At 40.1% G+C, this 17,340-nt stretch overlaps 1 protein-coding gene across 3 annotated transcripts in view; it reads left to right on the top strand.

The window, feature by feature from the left end:
* LOC102406337 (protein argonaute-4) overlaps positions 1-17,340 on the top strand; it is a 34,543-nt gene that overhangs the window by 2,872 nt on the left and 14,331 nt on the right. For 2 of the 3 annotated variants that reach the window (XM_025289103.3, XM_025289102.3), the window contains exons 2-12: positions 3,928-4,093; positions 5,771-5,891; positions 8,773-8,954; positions 9,129-9,265; positions 9,356-9,490; positions 10,499-10,586; positions 13,876-14,023; positions 14,269-14,388; positions 14,512-14,640; positions 14,834-14,967; positions 16,082-16,266. In XM_025289103.3, the coding sequence (XP_025144888.1) occupies positions 3,928-4,093; positions 5,771-5,891; positions 8,773-8,954; positions 9,129-9,265; positions 9,356-9,490; positions 10,499-10,586; positions 13,876-14,023; positions 14,269-14,388; positions 14,512-14,640; positions 14,834-14,967; positions 16,082-16,266 (1,545 nt within the window). The remainder of the gene's footprint in view (positions 1-3,927; positions 4,094-5,770; positions 5,892-8,772; positions 8,955-9,128; positions 9,266-9,355; positions 9,491-10,498; positions 10,587-13,875; positions 14,024-14,268; positions 14,389-14,511; positions 14,641-14,833; positions 14,968-16,081; positions 16,267-17,340) is intronic. The other variant, XM_044945266.2, reaches the window with a different exon arrangement.

The following is a 17,340-nucleotide window of genomic DNA, read 5'->3' as shown; positions in this document are numbered from 1 at the left end:
CTTTCTTAGCTGTTAGTTCATTTGATCCTCTGTGAGGTAGGTAAGGAAGGTATTATCCCCATTTTACAGATAAGGGTCAGAGAGCGTAAGTGACTATATCGGGGGCTCAAGGCTAAATGATGAGGATGAGTCTGGATCACCTGGCTTCTAGGCTAATGCCCTCCTCTTCTGTTAAGCTGACTTCATCCAGTCTGTGTTGAGTTACCTTTTTGGAAGATGTAATTCTCAGATTTTGTCACTAAGTTCTTGAGATGCTCCCAACATGAGGACCTTTGAGAAATAACTGTAACATTTATATACAAATGCAAATGGCACCCCACTCCAGTACTCTTGCCTGGAAAATCCCATGGACAGAGGAGCCTGATGGGCTGCAGTCCATGGGGTCACGAAGAGTCGGACATGACTGAGCGACTTCGCTTTCACTTTTCACTTTCATGCATTGGAGAAGGAAATGGCAACCCACTCCAGTGTTCTTGCCTGGAGAATCCCAGGGACGGGGGAGCCTGGTGGGCTGCCGTCTATGGGGTCGCACAGAGTCGGACACGACTGAAGTGACTTAGTGGCAATCATAATAGCTAACACTTATCGAGTGCTTACCATTATGAGGCACTGTGTTAAGCCTTTTGGGCTTCCCATGTGGTGCTCGGGGTAAAGAACCCGTCTGCCAATGCAGGAGCCTAAAGAGACGTGGGTTCGATCCCTGGGTTGAAGATCCCCTGGAGGAGGGCATGACAACCCACTCCAGTATTCTTGCCTGGAGAATCCCATGGACAGAGGAACCTGGCAGGCTACAGTCCATGCATCATGGCTGCTGCTGCTGCTGCTAAGTCACTTCAGTCGTGTCTGACTGTGCGACCCCATAGACAGTAGCCCACCAGGCTCCCCCGTCCCTGGGATTCTCCAGGCAAGAACACTGGAGTGGGTTGCCATTTCCTTCTCCAATGCATGAAAGTGAAAAGTGAACGTGAAGTCGCTCAGTTGTGGCCGACCCTCAGCAACCCCATGGACTGCAGCCTTCCAGGCTCCTCTGTCCATGGGATTTTCCAGGCAAGAGTACTGGAGTGAGGTGTCATTGCCTTCTCCGATGCAGCATGGCACATCAAGCCTTTTATGTACATCACCTCATGAGATCCTCACAATAGCCTTATGAGATAGGTGCTATTATTATCATAACTCTTCCATTTTATAGATAAGGAAACTGATTGGCTAAGAAACTGGCCCTAGGTCATGCAGTTAGGGAGTGGTAAAACCAGGGTTGAAACCCTGGCAGTTTGGTTCCAGACTTTATTTCTTCAGAAGTTGCTTGATAAATTCAAAGAAACCAGCTTTGGGGATGGAAAAGTTTAGAATATATTTTTCTAAATAAATCTTCTAAACTTATTAAAAGGAATGATCACTCACTTTCTAACTTTTCTCTCTTGCCATGGAAAAGAAACACACTATTTGCTTTTCTCAACTTCTTAATCCCTTTCCTTCATTTACTCTGCCTTCATTTACTCTGTCTCTTTAAAGAGCATCAAGTACTTCTGAGAAGTATAAATGCCATAGGATTGTGAAATATACTGAAGAAGAAAAAGCCCTGAACTGGGAGTTAGGAGACCTAGATTCTAGTTGTGATTTAAAATCCAAGTCATATGTCCTTGGGCAAGTCATTTGATCCAGATTTTTGTTTGCAAATTTCTATCATAAAGCTGGGTTTGTGATACAGTGATTGCTTAAGTGTATCTTGGAATATGCAAGGCTGACTTATCTATATGATTTAGTTGGGTGAATTCAGTATACCTGTCCACCTCTGATGTTATTTATTATCTACTTCTTACATTGTTTATAAATGCCTTATCACACCCAGAGTAGATCCCCTTGTTCACTAGAAATGGAACTCAACTCCAAGAAATAGTTTTTAGTATAAATTATGTGCTTTTGTTTTAATGAAAAATAATCAATTCTTTAATTTTAGAAATGACTAGATTTCTGTTTCGTTTCTATCTGAAACTGCTACAGAGATTATTAGTACTGTTCAATTCAGCATTTATTGAATTCCTACAATGTGCTTATCATTGAATTAGGTTTTAAGATAACTTTGAATTGGAAGTCTATTTCTTCTAAAGTTTACAGTCTAGTGAAGGAAACAGTAATTTAACAAGTTGTTTCTAGATACTTGTCCTACATGTTCCCTATACAAAAGATCTTGGGGACACAGAAGATGCATCCTCTAGCCTAGGAGAGTCTGGAAAAGCTTTCCAAGGAGGTTGCACTTGACCAGAGTTTTGAAGGACGAGTATAATTCAGGGAAAGAATGAACAGTGAATTTAATACATGAAAAGATTTTCAGTATTTTAGGAATTAGTGTGTGGTGATCTGTCAACACAAATTTCATTGAAGTGTTTGCTTTGATTTTCCTGAGTGATATTGGACCAGAACAGCTTCTTACTTCAAAGTGTTCTCTCCTTGGTGAATTGTCTTTGTTCCTGGTGAAATACCATTGCAACAAGAGAACCTGTTGTAACTTTCCTTTGTAAATTCAGCTCACTTTACTCAACACTTATTCGTAGCAGAAAAAGTGTTTATTTTTTGGACCAGTGTCTATTTGACAATATCATCAGAAAGGAATAAGGTTTTCTGTAGACAGATATTTCCCAGACTGTTTCCTTAAACCCTAATTTACTGACTATTAATAGATGTTTGATTTTAAAAACAGAGAAAGAGTTAGCGTGTGTGTGCATGTGTATGTGTTCTGGGGAAAAATAAGTCAGGTAAATGATGAATTAAACAAGCTTATTTATTACATGACTTGTTAGAGAATTTAATGTGATAATATATATATTGGAGTTTTAAGAAGGGAAGAGAATATGTAGGGCTTTTTTAGCTGATGGAAACCTTTCTTTTTTATAGAATATCTTGTAAACCATCAATAGAATAATTTGGAATGACTGCTCTATCTAGACCAGGGTTTCTCAGCCTCAGTACTATTCAATACTTTGGATGAATACTTCTATATTTTGGGGGGCTGTCATGTGCATTGCCAGTATCCCCCAATTCGTGACAACCAAGAAGGTCTCCACATATTTGGCAAATGTTTACTGGGGGACAAAAGCTCCTCCAAGTTGAGAACTGCTGGTCTAGACTGTCAGTTCCTTGAAGGCAGAGGTTCTATCTTTTTCTTGAATCTACAGTACAGCTTAGACATGGACTATATGAATAAATGTTTGTTGAAGAAATAAACTAAATCTTATGGTCAGAAAATATCAGATTGTCCAGATTTTTAAAATATCAGGTTATAAGGAAGAAAGTCTAGCCTCATTGGTATTGTTTCACTATCTAAATTAGCAATTAAATTGATAAAGATAGCTGCTATTTAATCTCTGACAGTCTGTACAAAACTATAACAATCAAGCTAATTTGGGGAGGATTAATGGATCATCTCCAGCATGAACTGATGATGGCCTCCAGAGTTTAGAGATGATTTTATTTTAAAATGCATACAATTTTGTAAACCTAGCTGTAGATCTACTGATACTGATAAAAGGTTTTAGACAGTAGAGTGCATCTGAGAGTTCATCATATTGTACCTACTATTGACATTCCCCTTATTCAAAATAATAGCAGCATGGAAAAAATATTTAGAAATCTAGAGAATCTTAGGCCAAAAAGCTTTTGACATAACTTTTTATATCGGAGTATGTTCAGCGAATGCTAAGATCACAATAATTGTAGCTGTTTTTGTTTTGTTTTGGCTGGGCTGCACAGCTTGGTGGAATTTAGTTCCCTGACCAGGGATTGAACCTGGGTCCTGGGCATTGTCAGTGCAGAGTCCTAACCGCTGGACTGCCAGGGGATTCCCAGCTGTAGCTATCATCATCATCATCATGAAGGGAATATTATCTTTCACAAACAATAGCACATCAAATAATCTTTCAATCTCTTCAGGACCTCCAGCCAGCCTGTTTCAGCCACCTCGTCGTCCTGGCCTTGGAACTGTCGGAAAACCAATTCGACTGTTAGCCAACCATTTCCAGGTTCAGATTCCCAAAATAGATGTGTATCACTATGATGTGGATATTAAACCAGAAAAACGGCCTCGTAGAGTCAACAGGTAAGGATTAAAAAAAATAGACTTCTGTATGTGTTTAAATACACCTAGTTTATTTATTATGAATCATCTTGTTCTCTAAACTCTTTTAACATGTAGGCTTTGTTTTTCTCTAAGACAGTGAGTTTCTTGATAGCAGATATGCTATCTCGTACTTGGTTCTCCTTCATAGATGCTAGCAGAGTACTGGACACATCATCCTTCAGTCAGTAAATAATGAATGAAGAATTGTCCCTCTTTCACTGTCCAAAGGTAGCAGAAATTTATAAGAAGTAGATGAAACCATTGATATCCATGGAAAAGGGAACTATCTGGAAATTCAAATTTTATTATTAAGTGTTGGCATTGGACATGAGAAAAATGTAAGTGTAAAGACAGAAGAATCATCTTGGGGTATTGAAGAAATTAAACTCAGAGAGAAGCTCTGTTTGATTCTAGCATTATCCAAGAGGGGTCTAGATAGGATGATTTAAGTATTGTGGTCTGTATAACAGGAATTTACCAAGGGTGAAGATATAGCCCTGTAACAGATCTTATTCTAGTGTGCTGAGATCACTCACTTTCCTTGTCTCTGTTTCTTCACTGATACTCAGACAGTCATTAATATTATAGTTCTTGCCTTTTCATGAATACTTTTACTGTCAAGTGAAATATTTTTTTTTTGTGGCTTGATTTTTTTCTCATTGTAGATCAATTTTTTGGCTTTCTGGTATAGTTCAGTCTCATGTAAGCCTTTAATTGTTTGACTGTTGTATAACTGAAACCAACAGTAATAGACGTGATAGTAATGGCTAATATTGATTCAGTCAACATATAGTGCTCATTGTATGTCAGGCATTGTTCTGTGTCCTGGGAATATAACATGAAAAAACAGGCAACAGTTCCTACCCTCGAGGAACTTATGCTATAACGGGGGAAAAGTCCAAAAATAAATGAATAAACAAATAAAACATATTATTGCTAGCTGATGATAACCTCTATGAATAAAAATAAAACAAGGATGGAAGGTACAGATTGAGGATGGGCCATTGATTTTATGTGTGTATGTATGTATAGATACATACATATGGTATATATGTATATTGTAAATATGTATCTCTTAAGACAGTAAAGAGGCTACCTGCAATACGGGAGACCTGGGTTCAATCCCTGGGTCAGGAAGATCCCCTGGAGGCGGGCATGGCAACCCACTCCAGTATTCTTGCCTGGAGAATCCCCATGGACAGAGTAGCCTGGCAGGCTACAGTCCATGGGGTCACAAAGAGTTGGACATGACTGAGCGAGTAAGCATGTATATGTGTTGCACATATATTATGTAAGATGTGTGCGTGCATGCATGTGTGTATACATGTGTGTATATTATATGTACATGTAATATACACATAATGTGTGTGTGTGTGTGTGTGTGTGTGTGTGTTATAATAGTGTAGTTAGAGAAAGACTTTGTTACAATATTGCTGGCATCTTAGCTCTCCAACCAGGAATCGAACCCCTACCTTCTGAGTTGGGTTCTCCAGGAACCCAAGTCTCAAGACTTCTCCAGGAAGTCTTAACCACTGGACCACCAGGGAGGTCTTCCAAGGAGTTTTGACCCGAATTTAGATAATTAAGGTATAGTGATAGTTTCCTGTTCACCACCATTTCTCAGAGCTAACCTCCACTGTCTCCATTACTGTTAAGGGAGGTAGTAGATACAATGGTGCGGCACTTCAAGATGCAAATATTTGGTGATCGGCAGCCTGGCTATGATGGCAAAAGAAACATGTACACAGCACATCCACTGCCAATTGGACGGGATAGGGTAAGTGTTAATAGCAAGAAACGTTTATTAGACCTAGGTCATTTAGTAGTAATTACATAGGACAAAGATGTTTCCCTTTCTAATGACAATTCAGTTCTTTTTTTTTTTTTTAAATATTTGTTTTTATTTATTTCTTTGACCGTGTTAGGTCTTAGTTGCAGCATGTGGGATCTACATCCCTGACCAGGGATCGAACCCCTGGCCCCCTGCTTTGGGAGCATGGAGCCTTAGCCACTGGACCACCAGGGAAATCCAGACAATTCAGTTCTTAAAGCTGTTTCTCATGGTGATGATAGATTTGTTATTCTGTACATATTCTCTTGTTTTTTAATTAATCAATAATTGACTGTTAGAATTTAGGTTGATTATTTCCACAAACTATGGGAAATTCTTAAAGCGATGGGAATACCAGACCACCTGACCTGCCTCCTGAGAAATCTGTATGCAGGTCAAGAAGCAACAGTTAGAACTGGACAGAGCAACAGACTGGTTCCAAATCAGGAAAGGAGTACGTCAAGGTTGTATATTGTCACCCTGCTTATTTAACTTATATGCAGAGTATATCATGCAAAATGCCGGGCTGGATGAAGCACAAGCTGGAATCAAGATTGCCAGGAGAAATATCAATAACCTCAGATTTGCAGATGACACCACCCTTATGGCAGAAAGCAAAGAAGAACTAAAGAGCCTCTTGATGAAAGAGAAAGAGGAGAGTGAAAAAGTTGGCTTAAAACTCAACATTCAGAAAACTAAGATCCTGGCGTCTGGTCCCATCACTTCATGGGAAATAGATGGGGAAACAATGGAAACAATGCCAGACTTTGTTTTGGGGGGCTCCAAGATCACTGCAGATGGTGACTGCAGCCATGAAATTAAAAGATGCTTACTCCTTGGAAGAAACATTATGACCAACCTAGACAGCATATTAAAAAGCAGAGACATTACTTTGCCGACAAAGGTCCGTCTAGTCAAAGCTATGGATTTTCCAGTAGTCATGTATGGATGTGAGAGTTGGACTATAAAGAAAGCTGAGCACTGAAGAATTGATGCTTTTGAACTGTGGTGTTGGAGAAGACTCTTGAGAGTCCCTTGGACTGCAAGGAGATCCAACCAGTCCACCCTAAAGGAAATCAGTCCTGAATATTCATTGGAAGGACTGATGTTGAAGCTGAAACTCCAGTACTTTGGCCACCTGATGCGAAGAGCCAACTCATTTGAAAAGACCCTGATCCTGGGAAAGATTGAAGGTGGGAGGAGAAGGGGATGACAGAGGATGAGATGGTTGGATGGCATCACCGACTCGATGGACATGAGTTTGAATAAGCTCCGAGAGTTGCTGATGGACAAGGAAGCCTGGCGTGCTGCAGTCCGTGGGGTCGCAAAGAGTCAGACACGACTGAGTGACTGAACTGAACTAATTTCATCTTTACATATGTTCCAATTTTCTCACAGTGTGAAAGTGCCACCTGAATCTGAACAGTAGAATTTTTATTACTTGTAAAATATTGTGTAACACTCACTTATGAAAATATTTATAATACCACAATAACTTTTTAAGACATTTGCTCTTAAAATTTAAAAGCAATACATAATTATATACTCGTTATAAACATATTCAGACAGTCTAGAAATGCTATGGTTTCCTGCTTCCCCACCTGCTCGCATCCTCAATCCCATTTTCGTTTTCCGAGGAAACTACTATAATAGTCCGGTGTGTGTCCTTTCAGGTACTTTTATGTGCATTAGCTACTTATACATGCTTGTTGTTGTTGTTGTTGTTTAGTCGCTAAGAGGTGTCTCACTCTTCTGCGACCCCATGGGCTGTAGCCTGCCAAGCTCCTCTGTTCGTGGGATTTCCCAGGCAAGAATACTGGAGTAGGTTGCCATTTCCTTCTCCAGGGGATAGTTCTGGCCCAGGGATCAAACCTGTTTCCTGCATTGCAGGTGGATTCTTTACCACTGAGCCATCAGGGAAGCCCATTTCTGCATGTTTATATATGGTATTATTTGTTTGCATATTGTTCTGTGATTTATTTTTTCATTTTTCACTTAACAATATATCTGGGAGATCTTTCCATCTACCTTACTTTAAAAATTTTTTTTATCGTGGTTAAATAATATATAACATAAAATTTACTATTTTAACCATTCTTAAGTGTACAATTCTGGAGAAGGCAATGGCACCCCACTCCAGCACTCTTGCCTGGAAAATCTCATGGACGGTGGAGCCTGGTGGCCGCAGTCCATGGGGTCGCTAAGAGTCAGACACGACTGAGCGACTTCATTTTCACTTTTCACTTTCGTGCATTGGAGAAGGAAATGGCAACCCACTCCAGTGTTCTTGCCTGGAGAATCCCAGGGACGGGGGAGCCTCATGGGCTGCCGTCTATGGGGTCTCACAGAGTCGGACACGACTGAAGCGACTACAATTCAGTGGCATTAAATATATTCATATTGTTATGTGACCATGACCACTATCCATCTGTAGAACTTTTCATCATCCCAAACTGAAACTCTGTACCCATTAAACAGCAAGTCCCTATTTCCTCCTCCCCTATCTCTGGTAACCACTGTTCTAGTCTTTATTAATTTTTTTCTAGGTACCTCATATAAGAGGAATCATACAATATTTGTCATTTTATGTCTGGCTATTTCACTTAGCATAATGTTTTTAAGGTTCATCTATGTTGTAGCATCTACTTTATTTTTAACTATTATATAATATTCAATATTAAATTATCCCCCTACTGATGGAGCATTGGTTGTTTCCAATGTTTAGCAATTACAGAAAGTGTTAGATATCCTTATAGGTATACTATATTGACTATTCCTGGAGTCTCTCAGCCTTTGTAAATGTGTCTGTATATGTATTTTTCCTTAGGTTGATATGGAAGTGACCCTTCCAGGTGAGGGTAAAGACCAAACCTTTAAAGTGTCTGTTCAGTGGGTATCAGTTGTGAGCCTTCAGTTACTTTTAGAAGCTTTGGCCGGGCACTTGAATGAAGTCCCAGATGACTCAGTTCAAGCACTTGATGTTATCACAAGACACCTTCCCTCCATGAGGTTAGTTTGAATTCTTTGCCACAAATGTCAGACTTTTGTTGGTAGGTTGCATTGGTGCCCATGACTTCTGCATAAGTCATAGTTCAAACTTAGTTTCAGTTTACAAAGTTGAGAGTGAAATGAAAGATCCTTTCAAGTTTTTATTGTGAAGCATGCAAATTCTTGTTTCTTCAGGTACACTCCAGTGGGTCGCTCCTTTTTCTCACCTCCTGAAGGTTACTACCACCCTCTGGGAGGGGGCAGGGAGGTTTGGTTTGGCTTTCATCAGTCCGTGAGACCGGCCATGTGGAATATGATGCTCAATATTGATGGTAGGATGGAACTCCGTTACCATTTACTCTTTGGGCTGGTTTTTTGGTCTTTTCCCTTTCTCTGAAGCTAAGTATCCTTCGCTGTTTTAGTATCTGCAACTGCTTTCTACCGGGCTCAGCCTATCATTGAGTTCATGTGTGAGGTTTTAGACATTCAGAACATCAATGAACAAACCAAACCTCTAACAGACTCCCAGCGTGTCAAGTTTACCAAAGAAATCAGAGGTAGGTATTTGCATCATTGTGGTCTTGGTCAGGCAGCTCAGTGTGGTCCAAGGAGCACTGTCTTACAGATGGAAGCCCAGACACCCCTGGGCTTCCATCCCATTCCTGCCAGTTCTATCACTGGGGCTTTGGGCAAGTTACTTAACCACTGTAAGCCTTAGTGTACTCATCTCTAGGGTAAAAATAATAATATGAATCTTGTAAGGTTGCTGTGAGAATTAAATGCAACTGGGTGTATAAACTTCTAGCACATGTCAGGCACTTAGTAACTGTTACTTTTAGTTACTTGAAAACCTTTATTTTAATAAAACGGAAGGACTGAAATGTCTCATGGGCACCCACTCCTTCTGTGATGTTCCCCCAGTGTTCTCTGATTGGGGCAGAGATGGATACCCCTGGTGCTTGCCTGTGTGTGTGTGTGTGGGAGTGTGTGTGTTTCCCCAGGTGTCTAACTTCACAAGCTGTTCTTGCTCCCCTTCCCCCATCCCTCATCTCCCTGCATTCCCCTGTGTCTTCCTTCTATGCTCTGGGGTTCAGGGTGGCCCTCCTCCTGGCTTCCTGGAGAAGCTTAGAGAAGGATCAGGATGAGTGAGTCTCAGATTTCTAAGATTTCTCAGATTAATACAATAATACAAGTTTGTTTATTCTCAGAATTTCTTTGCTTCTTTACTTGTTAGCTATCTTCTCTCATTATGCCATGAGCTTCATTAGGGCTACCTCTAGGTCTAAGACTAAGTAAGCACTAAATCATGATTGATGCATGATATATATTTATTGAATGAAGTAATACATTTAAGTAGGTTGCTAGTCTTCAGTCATCTGGGTTCTAATTTTTTCTGCTTGGCTGAGGCTTTTTTGGCTATGCATGATGAAATTGTTCCCATATGTTTGCAAACTTTGTCTTGTACAATGTCATGCCTTCCTGAAGAAAACCTTCAAATCTTTTTTTTTTTGTGGTCACTATGATTTTAATTACCACTGATGTTTTGACGTTTTTTTTAACTTCAGGTCTGAAAGTTGAGGTGACCCATTGTGGACAGATGAAACGAAAATATCGAGTGTGTAATGTGACCAGACGACCAGCCAGTCATCAAACGTATGTTCAGTTCAGTTCAGTCGCTCAGTCGTGTCCGACTCTTTGCGACCCCATGAATCGCAGCGTGCCAGGCCTCCCTGTCCATCACCAACTCCCGGAGTTCACTCAGACTCACGTCCATTGAGTCAGTGATGCCATCCAGCCATCTCATCCTCTGTCGTCCCCTTCTCCTCCTGCCCCCAATCCCCCCCAGCATCAGAGTCTTTTCCAGTGAGTCAACTCCTCACATGAGGTGGCCAAAGTACTGGAGTTTCAGCTTTAGCATCATTCCTTCCAAAGAAATCCCAGGGCTGATCTCCTTCAGAATGGACTGGTTGGATCTCCTTGCAGTCCAAGGGACTCTCAAGAGTCTTCTCCAACACCACAGTTCAAAAGCATCAATTCTTTGGCGCTCAGCCTTCTTCACAGTCCAACTCTCACATCCATACATGACCACAGGGAAAACCACAGCCTTGACTAGACGGACGTTAGTTGGCAAAGTAGTGTCTCTGCTTTTTAATATGCTATCTAGGTTGGTCACAACTTTTCTTCCAAGGAGTAAACGTCTTTTAATTTCATGGCTGCAGTCACCATCTGCAATGATTTTGGAGCCCAAAAAAATAAAGTCTGACACTGTTTCCACTGTTTCCCCATCTATTTCCCATGAAGTGATGGGACCAGATGCTATGTTAACCACATCTAAAATTGTACCATTACGTTTTTTGTATCGAAGGAAGCTACTATAATAATTTGAGAAATTGGTATCCCATTTTAGCGCTAGTGGTAAAGAATCCACCTGCCAATGCAGGAGACACAAGAGTCATGGGTTCGATCCCTGGGCCAGGAAGATCCCCTGAATGAGGGCATGGCAGCCCACTCCAGAAGAATTCCATGGATAGAGGAGCCTGGAGGGCTACAATCCAAAGGGTCACAAAGAGTCGGACACAACTGAAGTGACTTAGCATGCACACACACATTATAATTAAAAAACTCACCCAGATCTTCATTTTAAACACCAAAGCTTTTAAAGAGCTTTTAAATGTTTTTGATAGAAATACTAATAAAATGTTTTCCTTGCCTTTAAAATATGCTGAACATAGATCAACTTTCATATAATGATGCAGAATCATCATTATAAACATCATTTATTCTAGTGTTGTAATTCTCAATGCATGGCCCAAAAGGATCTATTAAGAACTGTATGTCATAAAAGCTGTCATGGAAAGATATATATTGCTTTGAGTTTTATGTGGATTTTTCTCCCCCCTTTTGTAGCTAACTGTCATTTCTTCCAGCTGTCAGTGTGTATGGCATGCCTCCAGTAGCAGATTCATTTATCCTTCCTCAATTTCATTTTTCTAATCACCTAACTTCTAATCCACTGTGAACTGTGCCTAATGAGAAAATATATATGCAAGTGCTTTTAAAATTACCATATATGTAACTTTTATTCTTGTAATCAAGATCATTAAACTCATGTCTGGCATAAATATAAATATTGGCTTTTCTAAGAGCATGAACTTAACTATATTAACTTTACATTATTTTACATACTTACTAAGAAGACTTTTTCAAACAAGTGTAATCAAAATCACCTACGTGACTTTGCTCTAGATAACTGAAATTTTAGAGTGGCCTCTGGATAAATGTAGCATATCAATTCAGTCTGATTTGGATACATTCTTCAGTATGAACTCATGTACACGTCACATGAATTTCTTGAGTTGTAAAGTGATATTCTATTTATTCTTCGTGTTATACCATTGAATGCATTCTCTAGGGAAAATAAAAGTCACTATAGCATTTGTTATAGTGACAGAGTATAGCATTTTTTTTTTTGGTTTTTCTTTAAAATCATGTCTTTTTTCATCATTTAATTACTGCATGTTACCCTATAAGAATGGGCTTCCCTGGTGGCTCAGAGGTAAAGAATCTGGTTGCAATACAGGAGACCTGGGTTTGATCCCTGGGTTGGGAAGATCCCCTGGAGGAGGGTTTGCCACCCACTCCAGTATTCTTGCCTGGAGGATTCATGGACAGAGCAGCCTGACTGGCTGCAGTCAATGTGGTCGCAAAAGAGTCGGACACAACTGAGTGACCAAGCACAGCACAGCACACCCTATAAGAATAATTAAACTTATAGAACTATATAATTTTTGCTTAAAAATTAAAAGCACATAGATTTAAATATCACATAAATGATCCTCACTGCATTATTACTTCATGGGGCATTAGCAGTTAAAAAACAAGATTAAAGTTATTATTGTGCCAAGTTGTTTGAGATAATTTGTCTCCTGGAAGAGCCAAATAAGGAGTCTCTTAAATCACAGTCTCCAGTTTGTATCAAGTATCTTGACATGGTCTCAAGTTCATGTCTTTGGTTTTGTGGCCTCCAAATCCACATATATTTGTCCTGGTTTAGGGATCTAAAAATGTGACCCCAGTAACTATGCTGCACTCATTTTACCAGAAGTTCTCTTAGCAATTAAAACTCGTATGTAGAAGGTCCAGGACCTTATTTGCATTTACTCATCTCCAAGAGGAGAAGGCAATGGCACCCCACTCCAGTACTCTTGCCTGGAAAATCCCATGGACATAGGAGCCTGGTGGGCTGCAGTCCATGGGGTCGCTAAGAGTTGGACACGACTGAGCGACTTCACTTTGACTTTTCACTTTCATGCATTGGAGGAGGAAATGGCAACCCACTCCAGTGTTCTTGCCTGGAGAATCCCATGGACAGAGGAGCCTGGTGGGCTGCCGTCTATGGGGTCGCACAGAGTCGGACATGACTGCAGCAACTTAGCAGCAGCAGCAGCATCTCTAAGAAGTCAGCAAGAGGGACTTGCTGGTGGTCCAGTGATTAAGACTCCATGCTCCCAATGCAGGAGGCCCAGGTTTGATCCCTGGTCAGGGAATTGCATGCTGCAACTAAGACCAGTGCAGCAAAAAAAAAAAAAAAAAAAAAAAAGCCAGCAAGAGATTGTATTTATATTGATAAGTGTTAACGGACCTTTAGTGAATCTGTGTATTTTCTGGTTCTGCAGCTTCTTCTTAATATAAGTTCTTTTTCCATTTTAATTAAATTTTTTTCTCATCCTAGCTTCAACAAACAAACATGGAAAATTCCAACACAATCGCTGTCTTGATTAAATACTAAGATGGCTTAAGTGAAAATGGCTAAATAAAGATTGACCTTTGTTTTTTAAGTGATTGGTCAAGGTAGAAAATGTTAGTAGGCTTTTGTTTGCTTGCTTGTTTAAAAAAAAAAAAGAGCATGAGGAAATTTCTAAAAAGATATTCTCTCTTATAGTTTTCCCTTACAGTTAGAAAATGGTCAAGCTATGGAATGTACAGTAGCTCAATATTTTAAGCAGAAGTACAATCTGCAGCTGAAATACCCCCATCTTCCCTGTCTCCAAGTGGGACAAGAACAAAAGCATACATACTTGCCACTTGAGGTAAGCTAAACTAAATTTTCTTTTCCAGTCTGCCAATCTCTTGAATGTGTGCTTGTGTGTTTTAAAGTCATGTTCTAAACTAGTGATAGAATTTAATATTAATCTCTGAAATATTTTGGACAGGTAACTTCACCTTATAGCAGAATTTTCATTTGTTTGGAAATGGAAGATGTAAGCTGCACTTCAGCAAATCTTAAGATACAGAAGCCCAAGACACAAACTAATTCTTCTTTGCCTCTTGATAGGTTTGTAATATAGTGGCAGGACAGCGATGTATAAAGAAGCTCACAGACAATCAGACTTCCACGATGATCAAGGCCACAGCAAGATCTGCTCCTGACCGACAGGAAGAAATCAGTAGACTGGTCAGTAAGGCATGGTCTTTAAGATAAGCTAGCTTTCAGATTAAAAAAAGAAACAATAGAAAATGCCGGATGGGACACAGTTACTCTTTGGTTTTTATATATGCAGGCTTTCCTGTTCTTTAGGTGAAGAGTAACAGCATGGTGGGTGGACCTGACCCATACCTTAAAGAATTTGGTATTGTTGTCCACAATGAAATGACAGAGCTCACAGGCAGGGTTCTTCCAGCACCAATGCTGCAGTACGGGGGCCGGGTAAGCCTTGGTTTTATTCAGCAAGTTTCTTCCAGCAATACCACACTGAATTTACCCATTGCTTTGCTCATTGCTGCTTTTTGTCTTTTGACTAATATCAAATAGAGTTTTATGTATCCTCTCATCAACTTTAAAATGGACTTAGATTGTAATGTCTTTTCTCTTTTGTTTCTTTCGTTTGTTTGTTTTAAAGAATAAAACTGTAGCCACACCCAACCAGGGTGTCTGGGACATGCGAGGAAAGCAGTTTTATGCTGGCATTGAAATTAAAGTTTGGGCAGTTGCTTGTTTTGCACCTCAGAAACAATGTAGGGAAGATTTGCTAAAGTGAGTATCTTCATATTTTCAGCTTAGTAATATCCCTTGCAGATATGAAAATACCATCTTTATGTGAATGTGCTGTGTACACTGGCACTGAATCCCTGACTCCCATAGTGACACCATCTGGCTATAGGAAAAAGACATTGTTCTTATAATGAATTGCAAACTTGGGAATTACCTTGAGAATCTGACTCAGCTTCCTACATTTAGAGCAGAAATCTGTGACTAACAAGGTTGAAGTGGTGCTGATTGGCAATTTCTTGAGTTCTTAGTGAAGCTTCCTTTGGGGTTAATTGTATCTTTCCAGCTAAGATAAAAACTAGTTCATTTTTAATCATTGTAATTAACTAGGGAGCTTGTCTTACTGCAAGGTCACTGATTCAGATCTTTGGTTCACATCTTACAGATGCAGTTATCTATATAAAGGAAGTTAGTGAGAAGGGTGGAAAAATTACCACAGGAAAAGCGAACTAGGGTGAAAGAAAGGAATCCTACAAAATGTTGGCAAATGCACAAAAGAAATTATCCTGAAAACTTTATACATAGACTGGAGTAACTTCTCAAATCTAAAATTTAAAACTTGACTGTGAATTTTGCTTTTTCTTAAAATGATGTTTTCTTTGGCATTGTTACGGAATCAAATCTGTTATGAGTTTGAATATAATCCTAAATATGGTGATTTTGTGACAGAGTGTTTCAGTGTTCTCAGTTGAACACAAGCTTACCCAGCTATTCTTGTACCTGGCTTGCCAAAATACACGTTACCTGAAATTTTGACCTTGCTTTTATCTTCGGTCCTGAATCACTGACTTGAATGTTTAAAGAAATTCTTTGAACAGGATTGCTATTCTAGGCCCTGAGGCCCAGCTGAGGCATAATTTTTTAAAAATTCCAAATGATACTCTGATAGTTTAGTAATACAGAATCTTCTGCATTATAATTGCAGTGATAGAACTTCTAGGCTGTTTTTGGCCACCAGTTAAAGATGGGCTTTTTTTGTTTGTTTGTTAATAATTTTGGCTAAAAATTTACAGAACTGAAAGAAATATCTTAGAGGGAGCTAAATGCTGAGAATGTGCCCTGAAATGAAAGCCCTGTGCCACGGGTTGTATTTTAACAGGAGTTTCACGGACCAGCTCCGTAAAATCTCTAAGGATGCAGGAATGCCCATCCAGGGTCAGCCGTGTTTTTGCAAGTACGCACAAGGTGCGGACAGCGTGGAGCCCATGTTTAAACACCTGAAAATGACGTATGTGGGCCTGCAGCTTATAGTGGTTATCCTGCCTGGGAAGACGCCGGTATATGGTATGGACCCCTTTAATGTTGAATGAGGGATGATTTCAAGTAACTGGTGTAGCATTCAGGATAAACTAGGCTATGCTGCAGTCAAAAACAACCCCAAACTCTCAGTGGCTCAAAACAACAAAGGTTTTTTTTGCTCTTGCTGTGTGTCCATTGAAGGTAAATTACAGCCTCTGCTCCATGTCATCATACCATTTTCACTCTGGAACCCAGTCACTGTTTGGAATGTTGCTGGCCCCAAAGCAGAGAGAAAAGAACTCTGGAGATTTGCTTTTTTTTTTTTTTTTTTTTTTTTTTTAACACAGAAAGCCTGGGGAGGTTTTTATTTATTTTGTGTTTTTTTTTGTGGGGGAGTTGTTTTGGCTACACCCCGAGGCATTTGTGGTCTTTGTTCAACCAGGGTTCAGACTCACGCTCCCTGCATTGGAAGGGCAGAGTCAACCATCCAACCAACAGAGAAGTCTCTGGAGGGTTCTTAACTTCTGCAGTTTCTTGGCCACAGCCAACTATATGGCCCACCCAACCTGGGATAGGGGGCAGAAAATGCAGTGGGAATGAGGGCAGTGCAAGTCTACCATAGCCCCCAAAGTAGGGAGAACTAGAATGTCTGGTGAGAAGCACTTAGGAGTATCAGGATGGAGGAACCTACCACTTCCAGAACAGGAACTGCTTAGTTTGTATCTCTTCTAAGAGGAATGATAAAAATTTCTTTTGGCTATCATCTAAGCAAAGGCTTTGGAGACTACATAGACCAGCAATTTGAACTTTATAAAATGTCTTCAGCTCTCTGTATATTTGTATCTTTTGTTAGCGTCTCTTTTTCTGTTGTGTTTAGAGCAGGGAGGGGGGTGGAGGAAGGAAAAGAATCCCTTAAAATTCAAAGGGCTGGTGTGTGTACTAAGGAGGAGGAGCTGGGGAGATTAATTTCTTCGCCCAGACCAGTCCTGTGAGAAAAGGAACCTCAACAGACTTTTGAGTGAGTGGTGGCAGGCAGCATGGTGGAACAGAGGAAGTGGGCTGGCTTCCAGGCCTGCAAGAGAGAAGGGAAGGGAGAGGACCTATCCAAAAAAAAAGAAT

This window comes from Bubalus bubalis, chromosome 6, assembly GCF_019923935.1.
Source record: "Bubalus bubalis isolate 160015118507 breed Murrah chromosome 6, NDDB_SH_1, whole genome shotgun sequence".
Classification (NCBI taxonomy): domain Eukaryota; kingdom Metazoa; phylum Chordata; class Mammalia; order Artiodactyla; family Bovidae; genus Bubalus; species Bubalus bubalis.
This window is presented reverse-complemented; position numbering and strand designations above follow the sequence as displayed.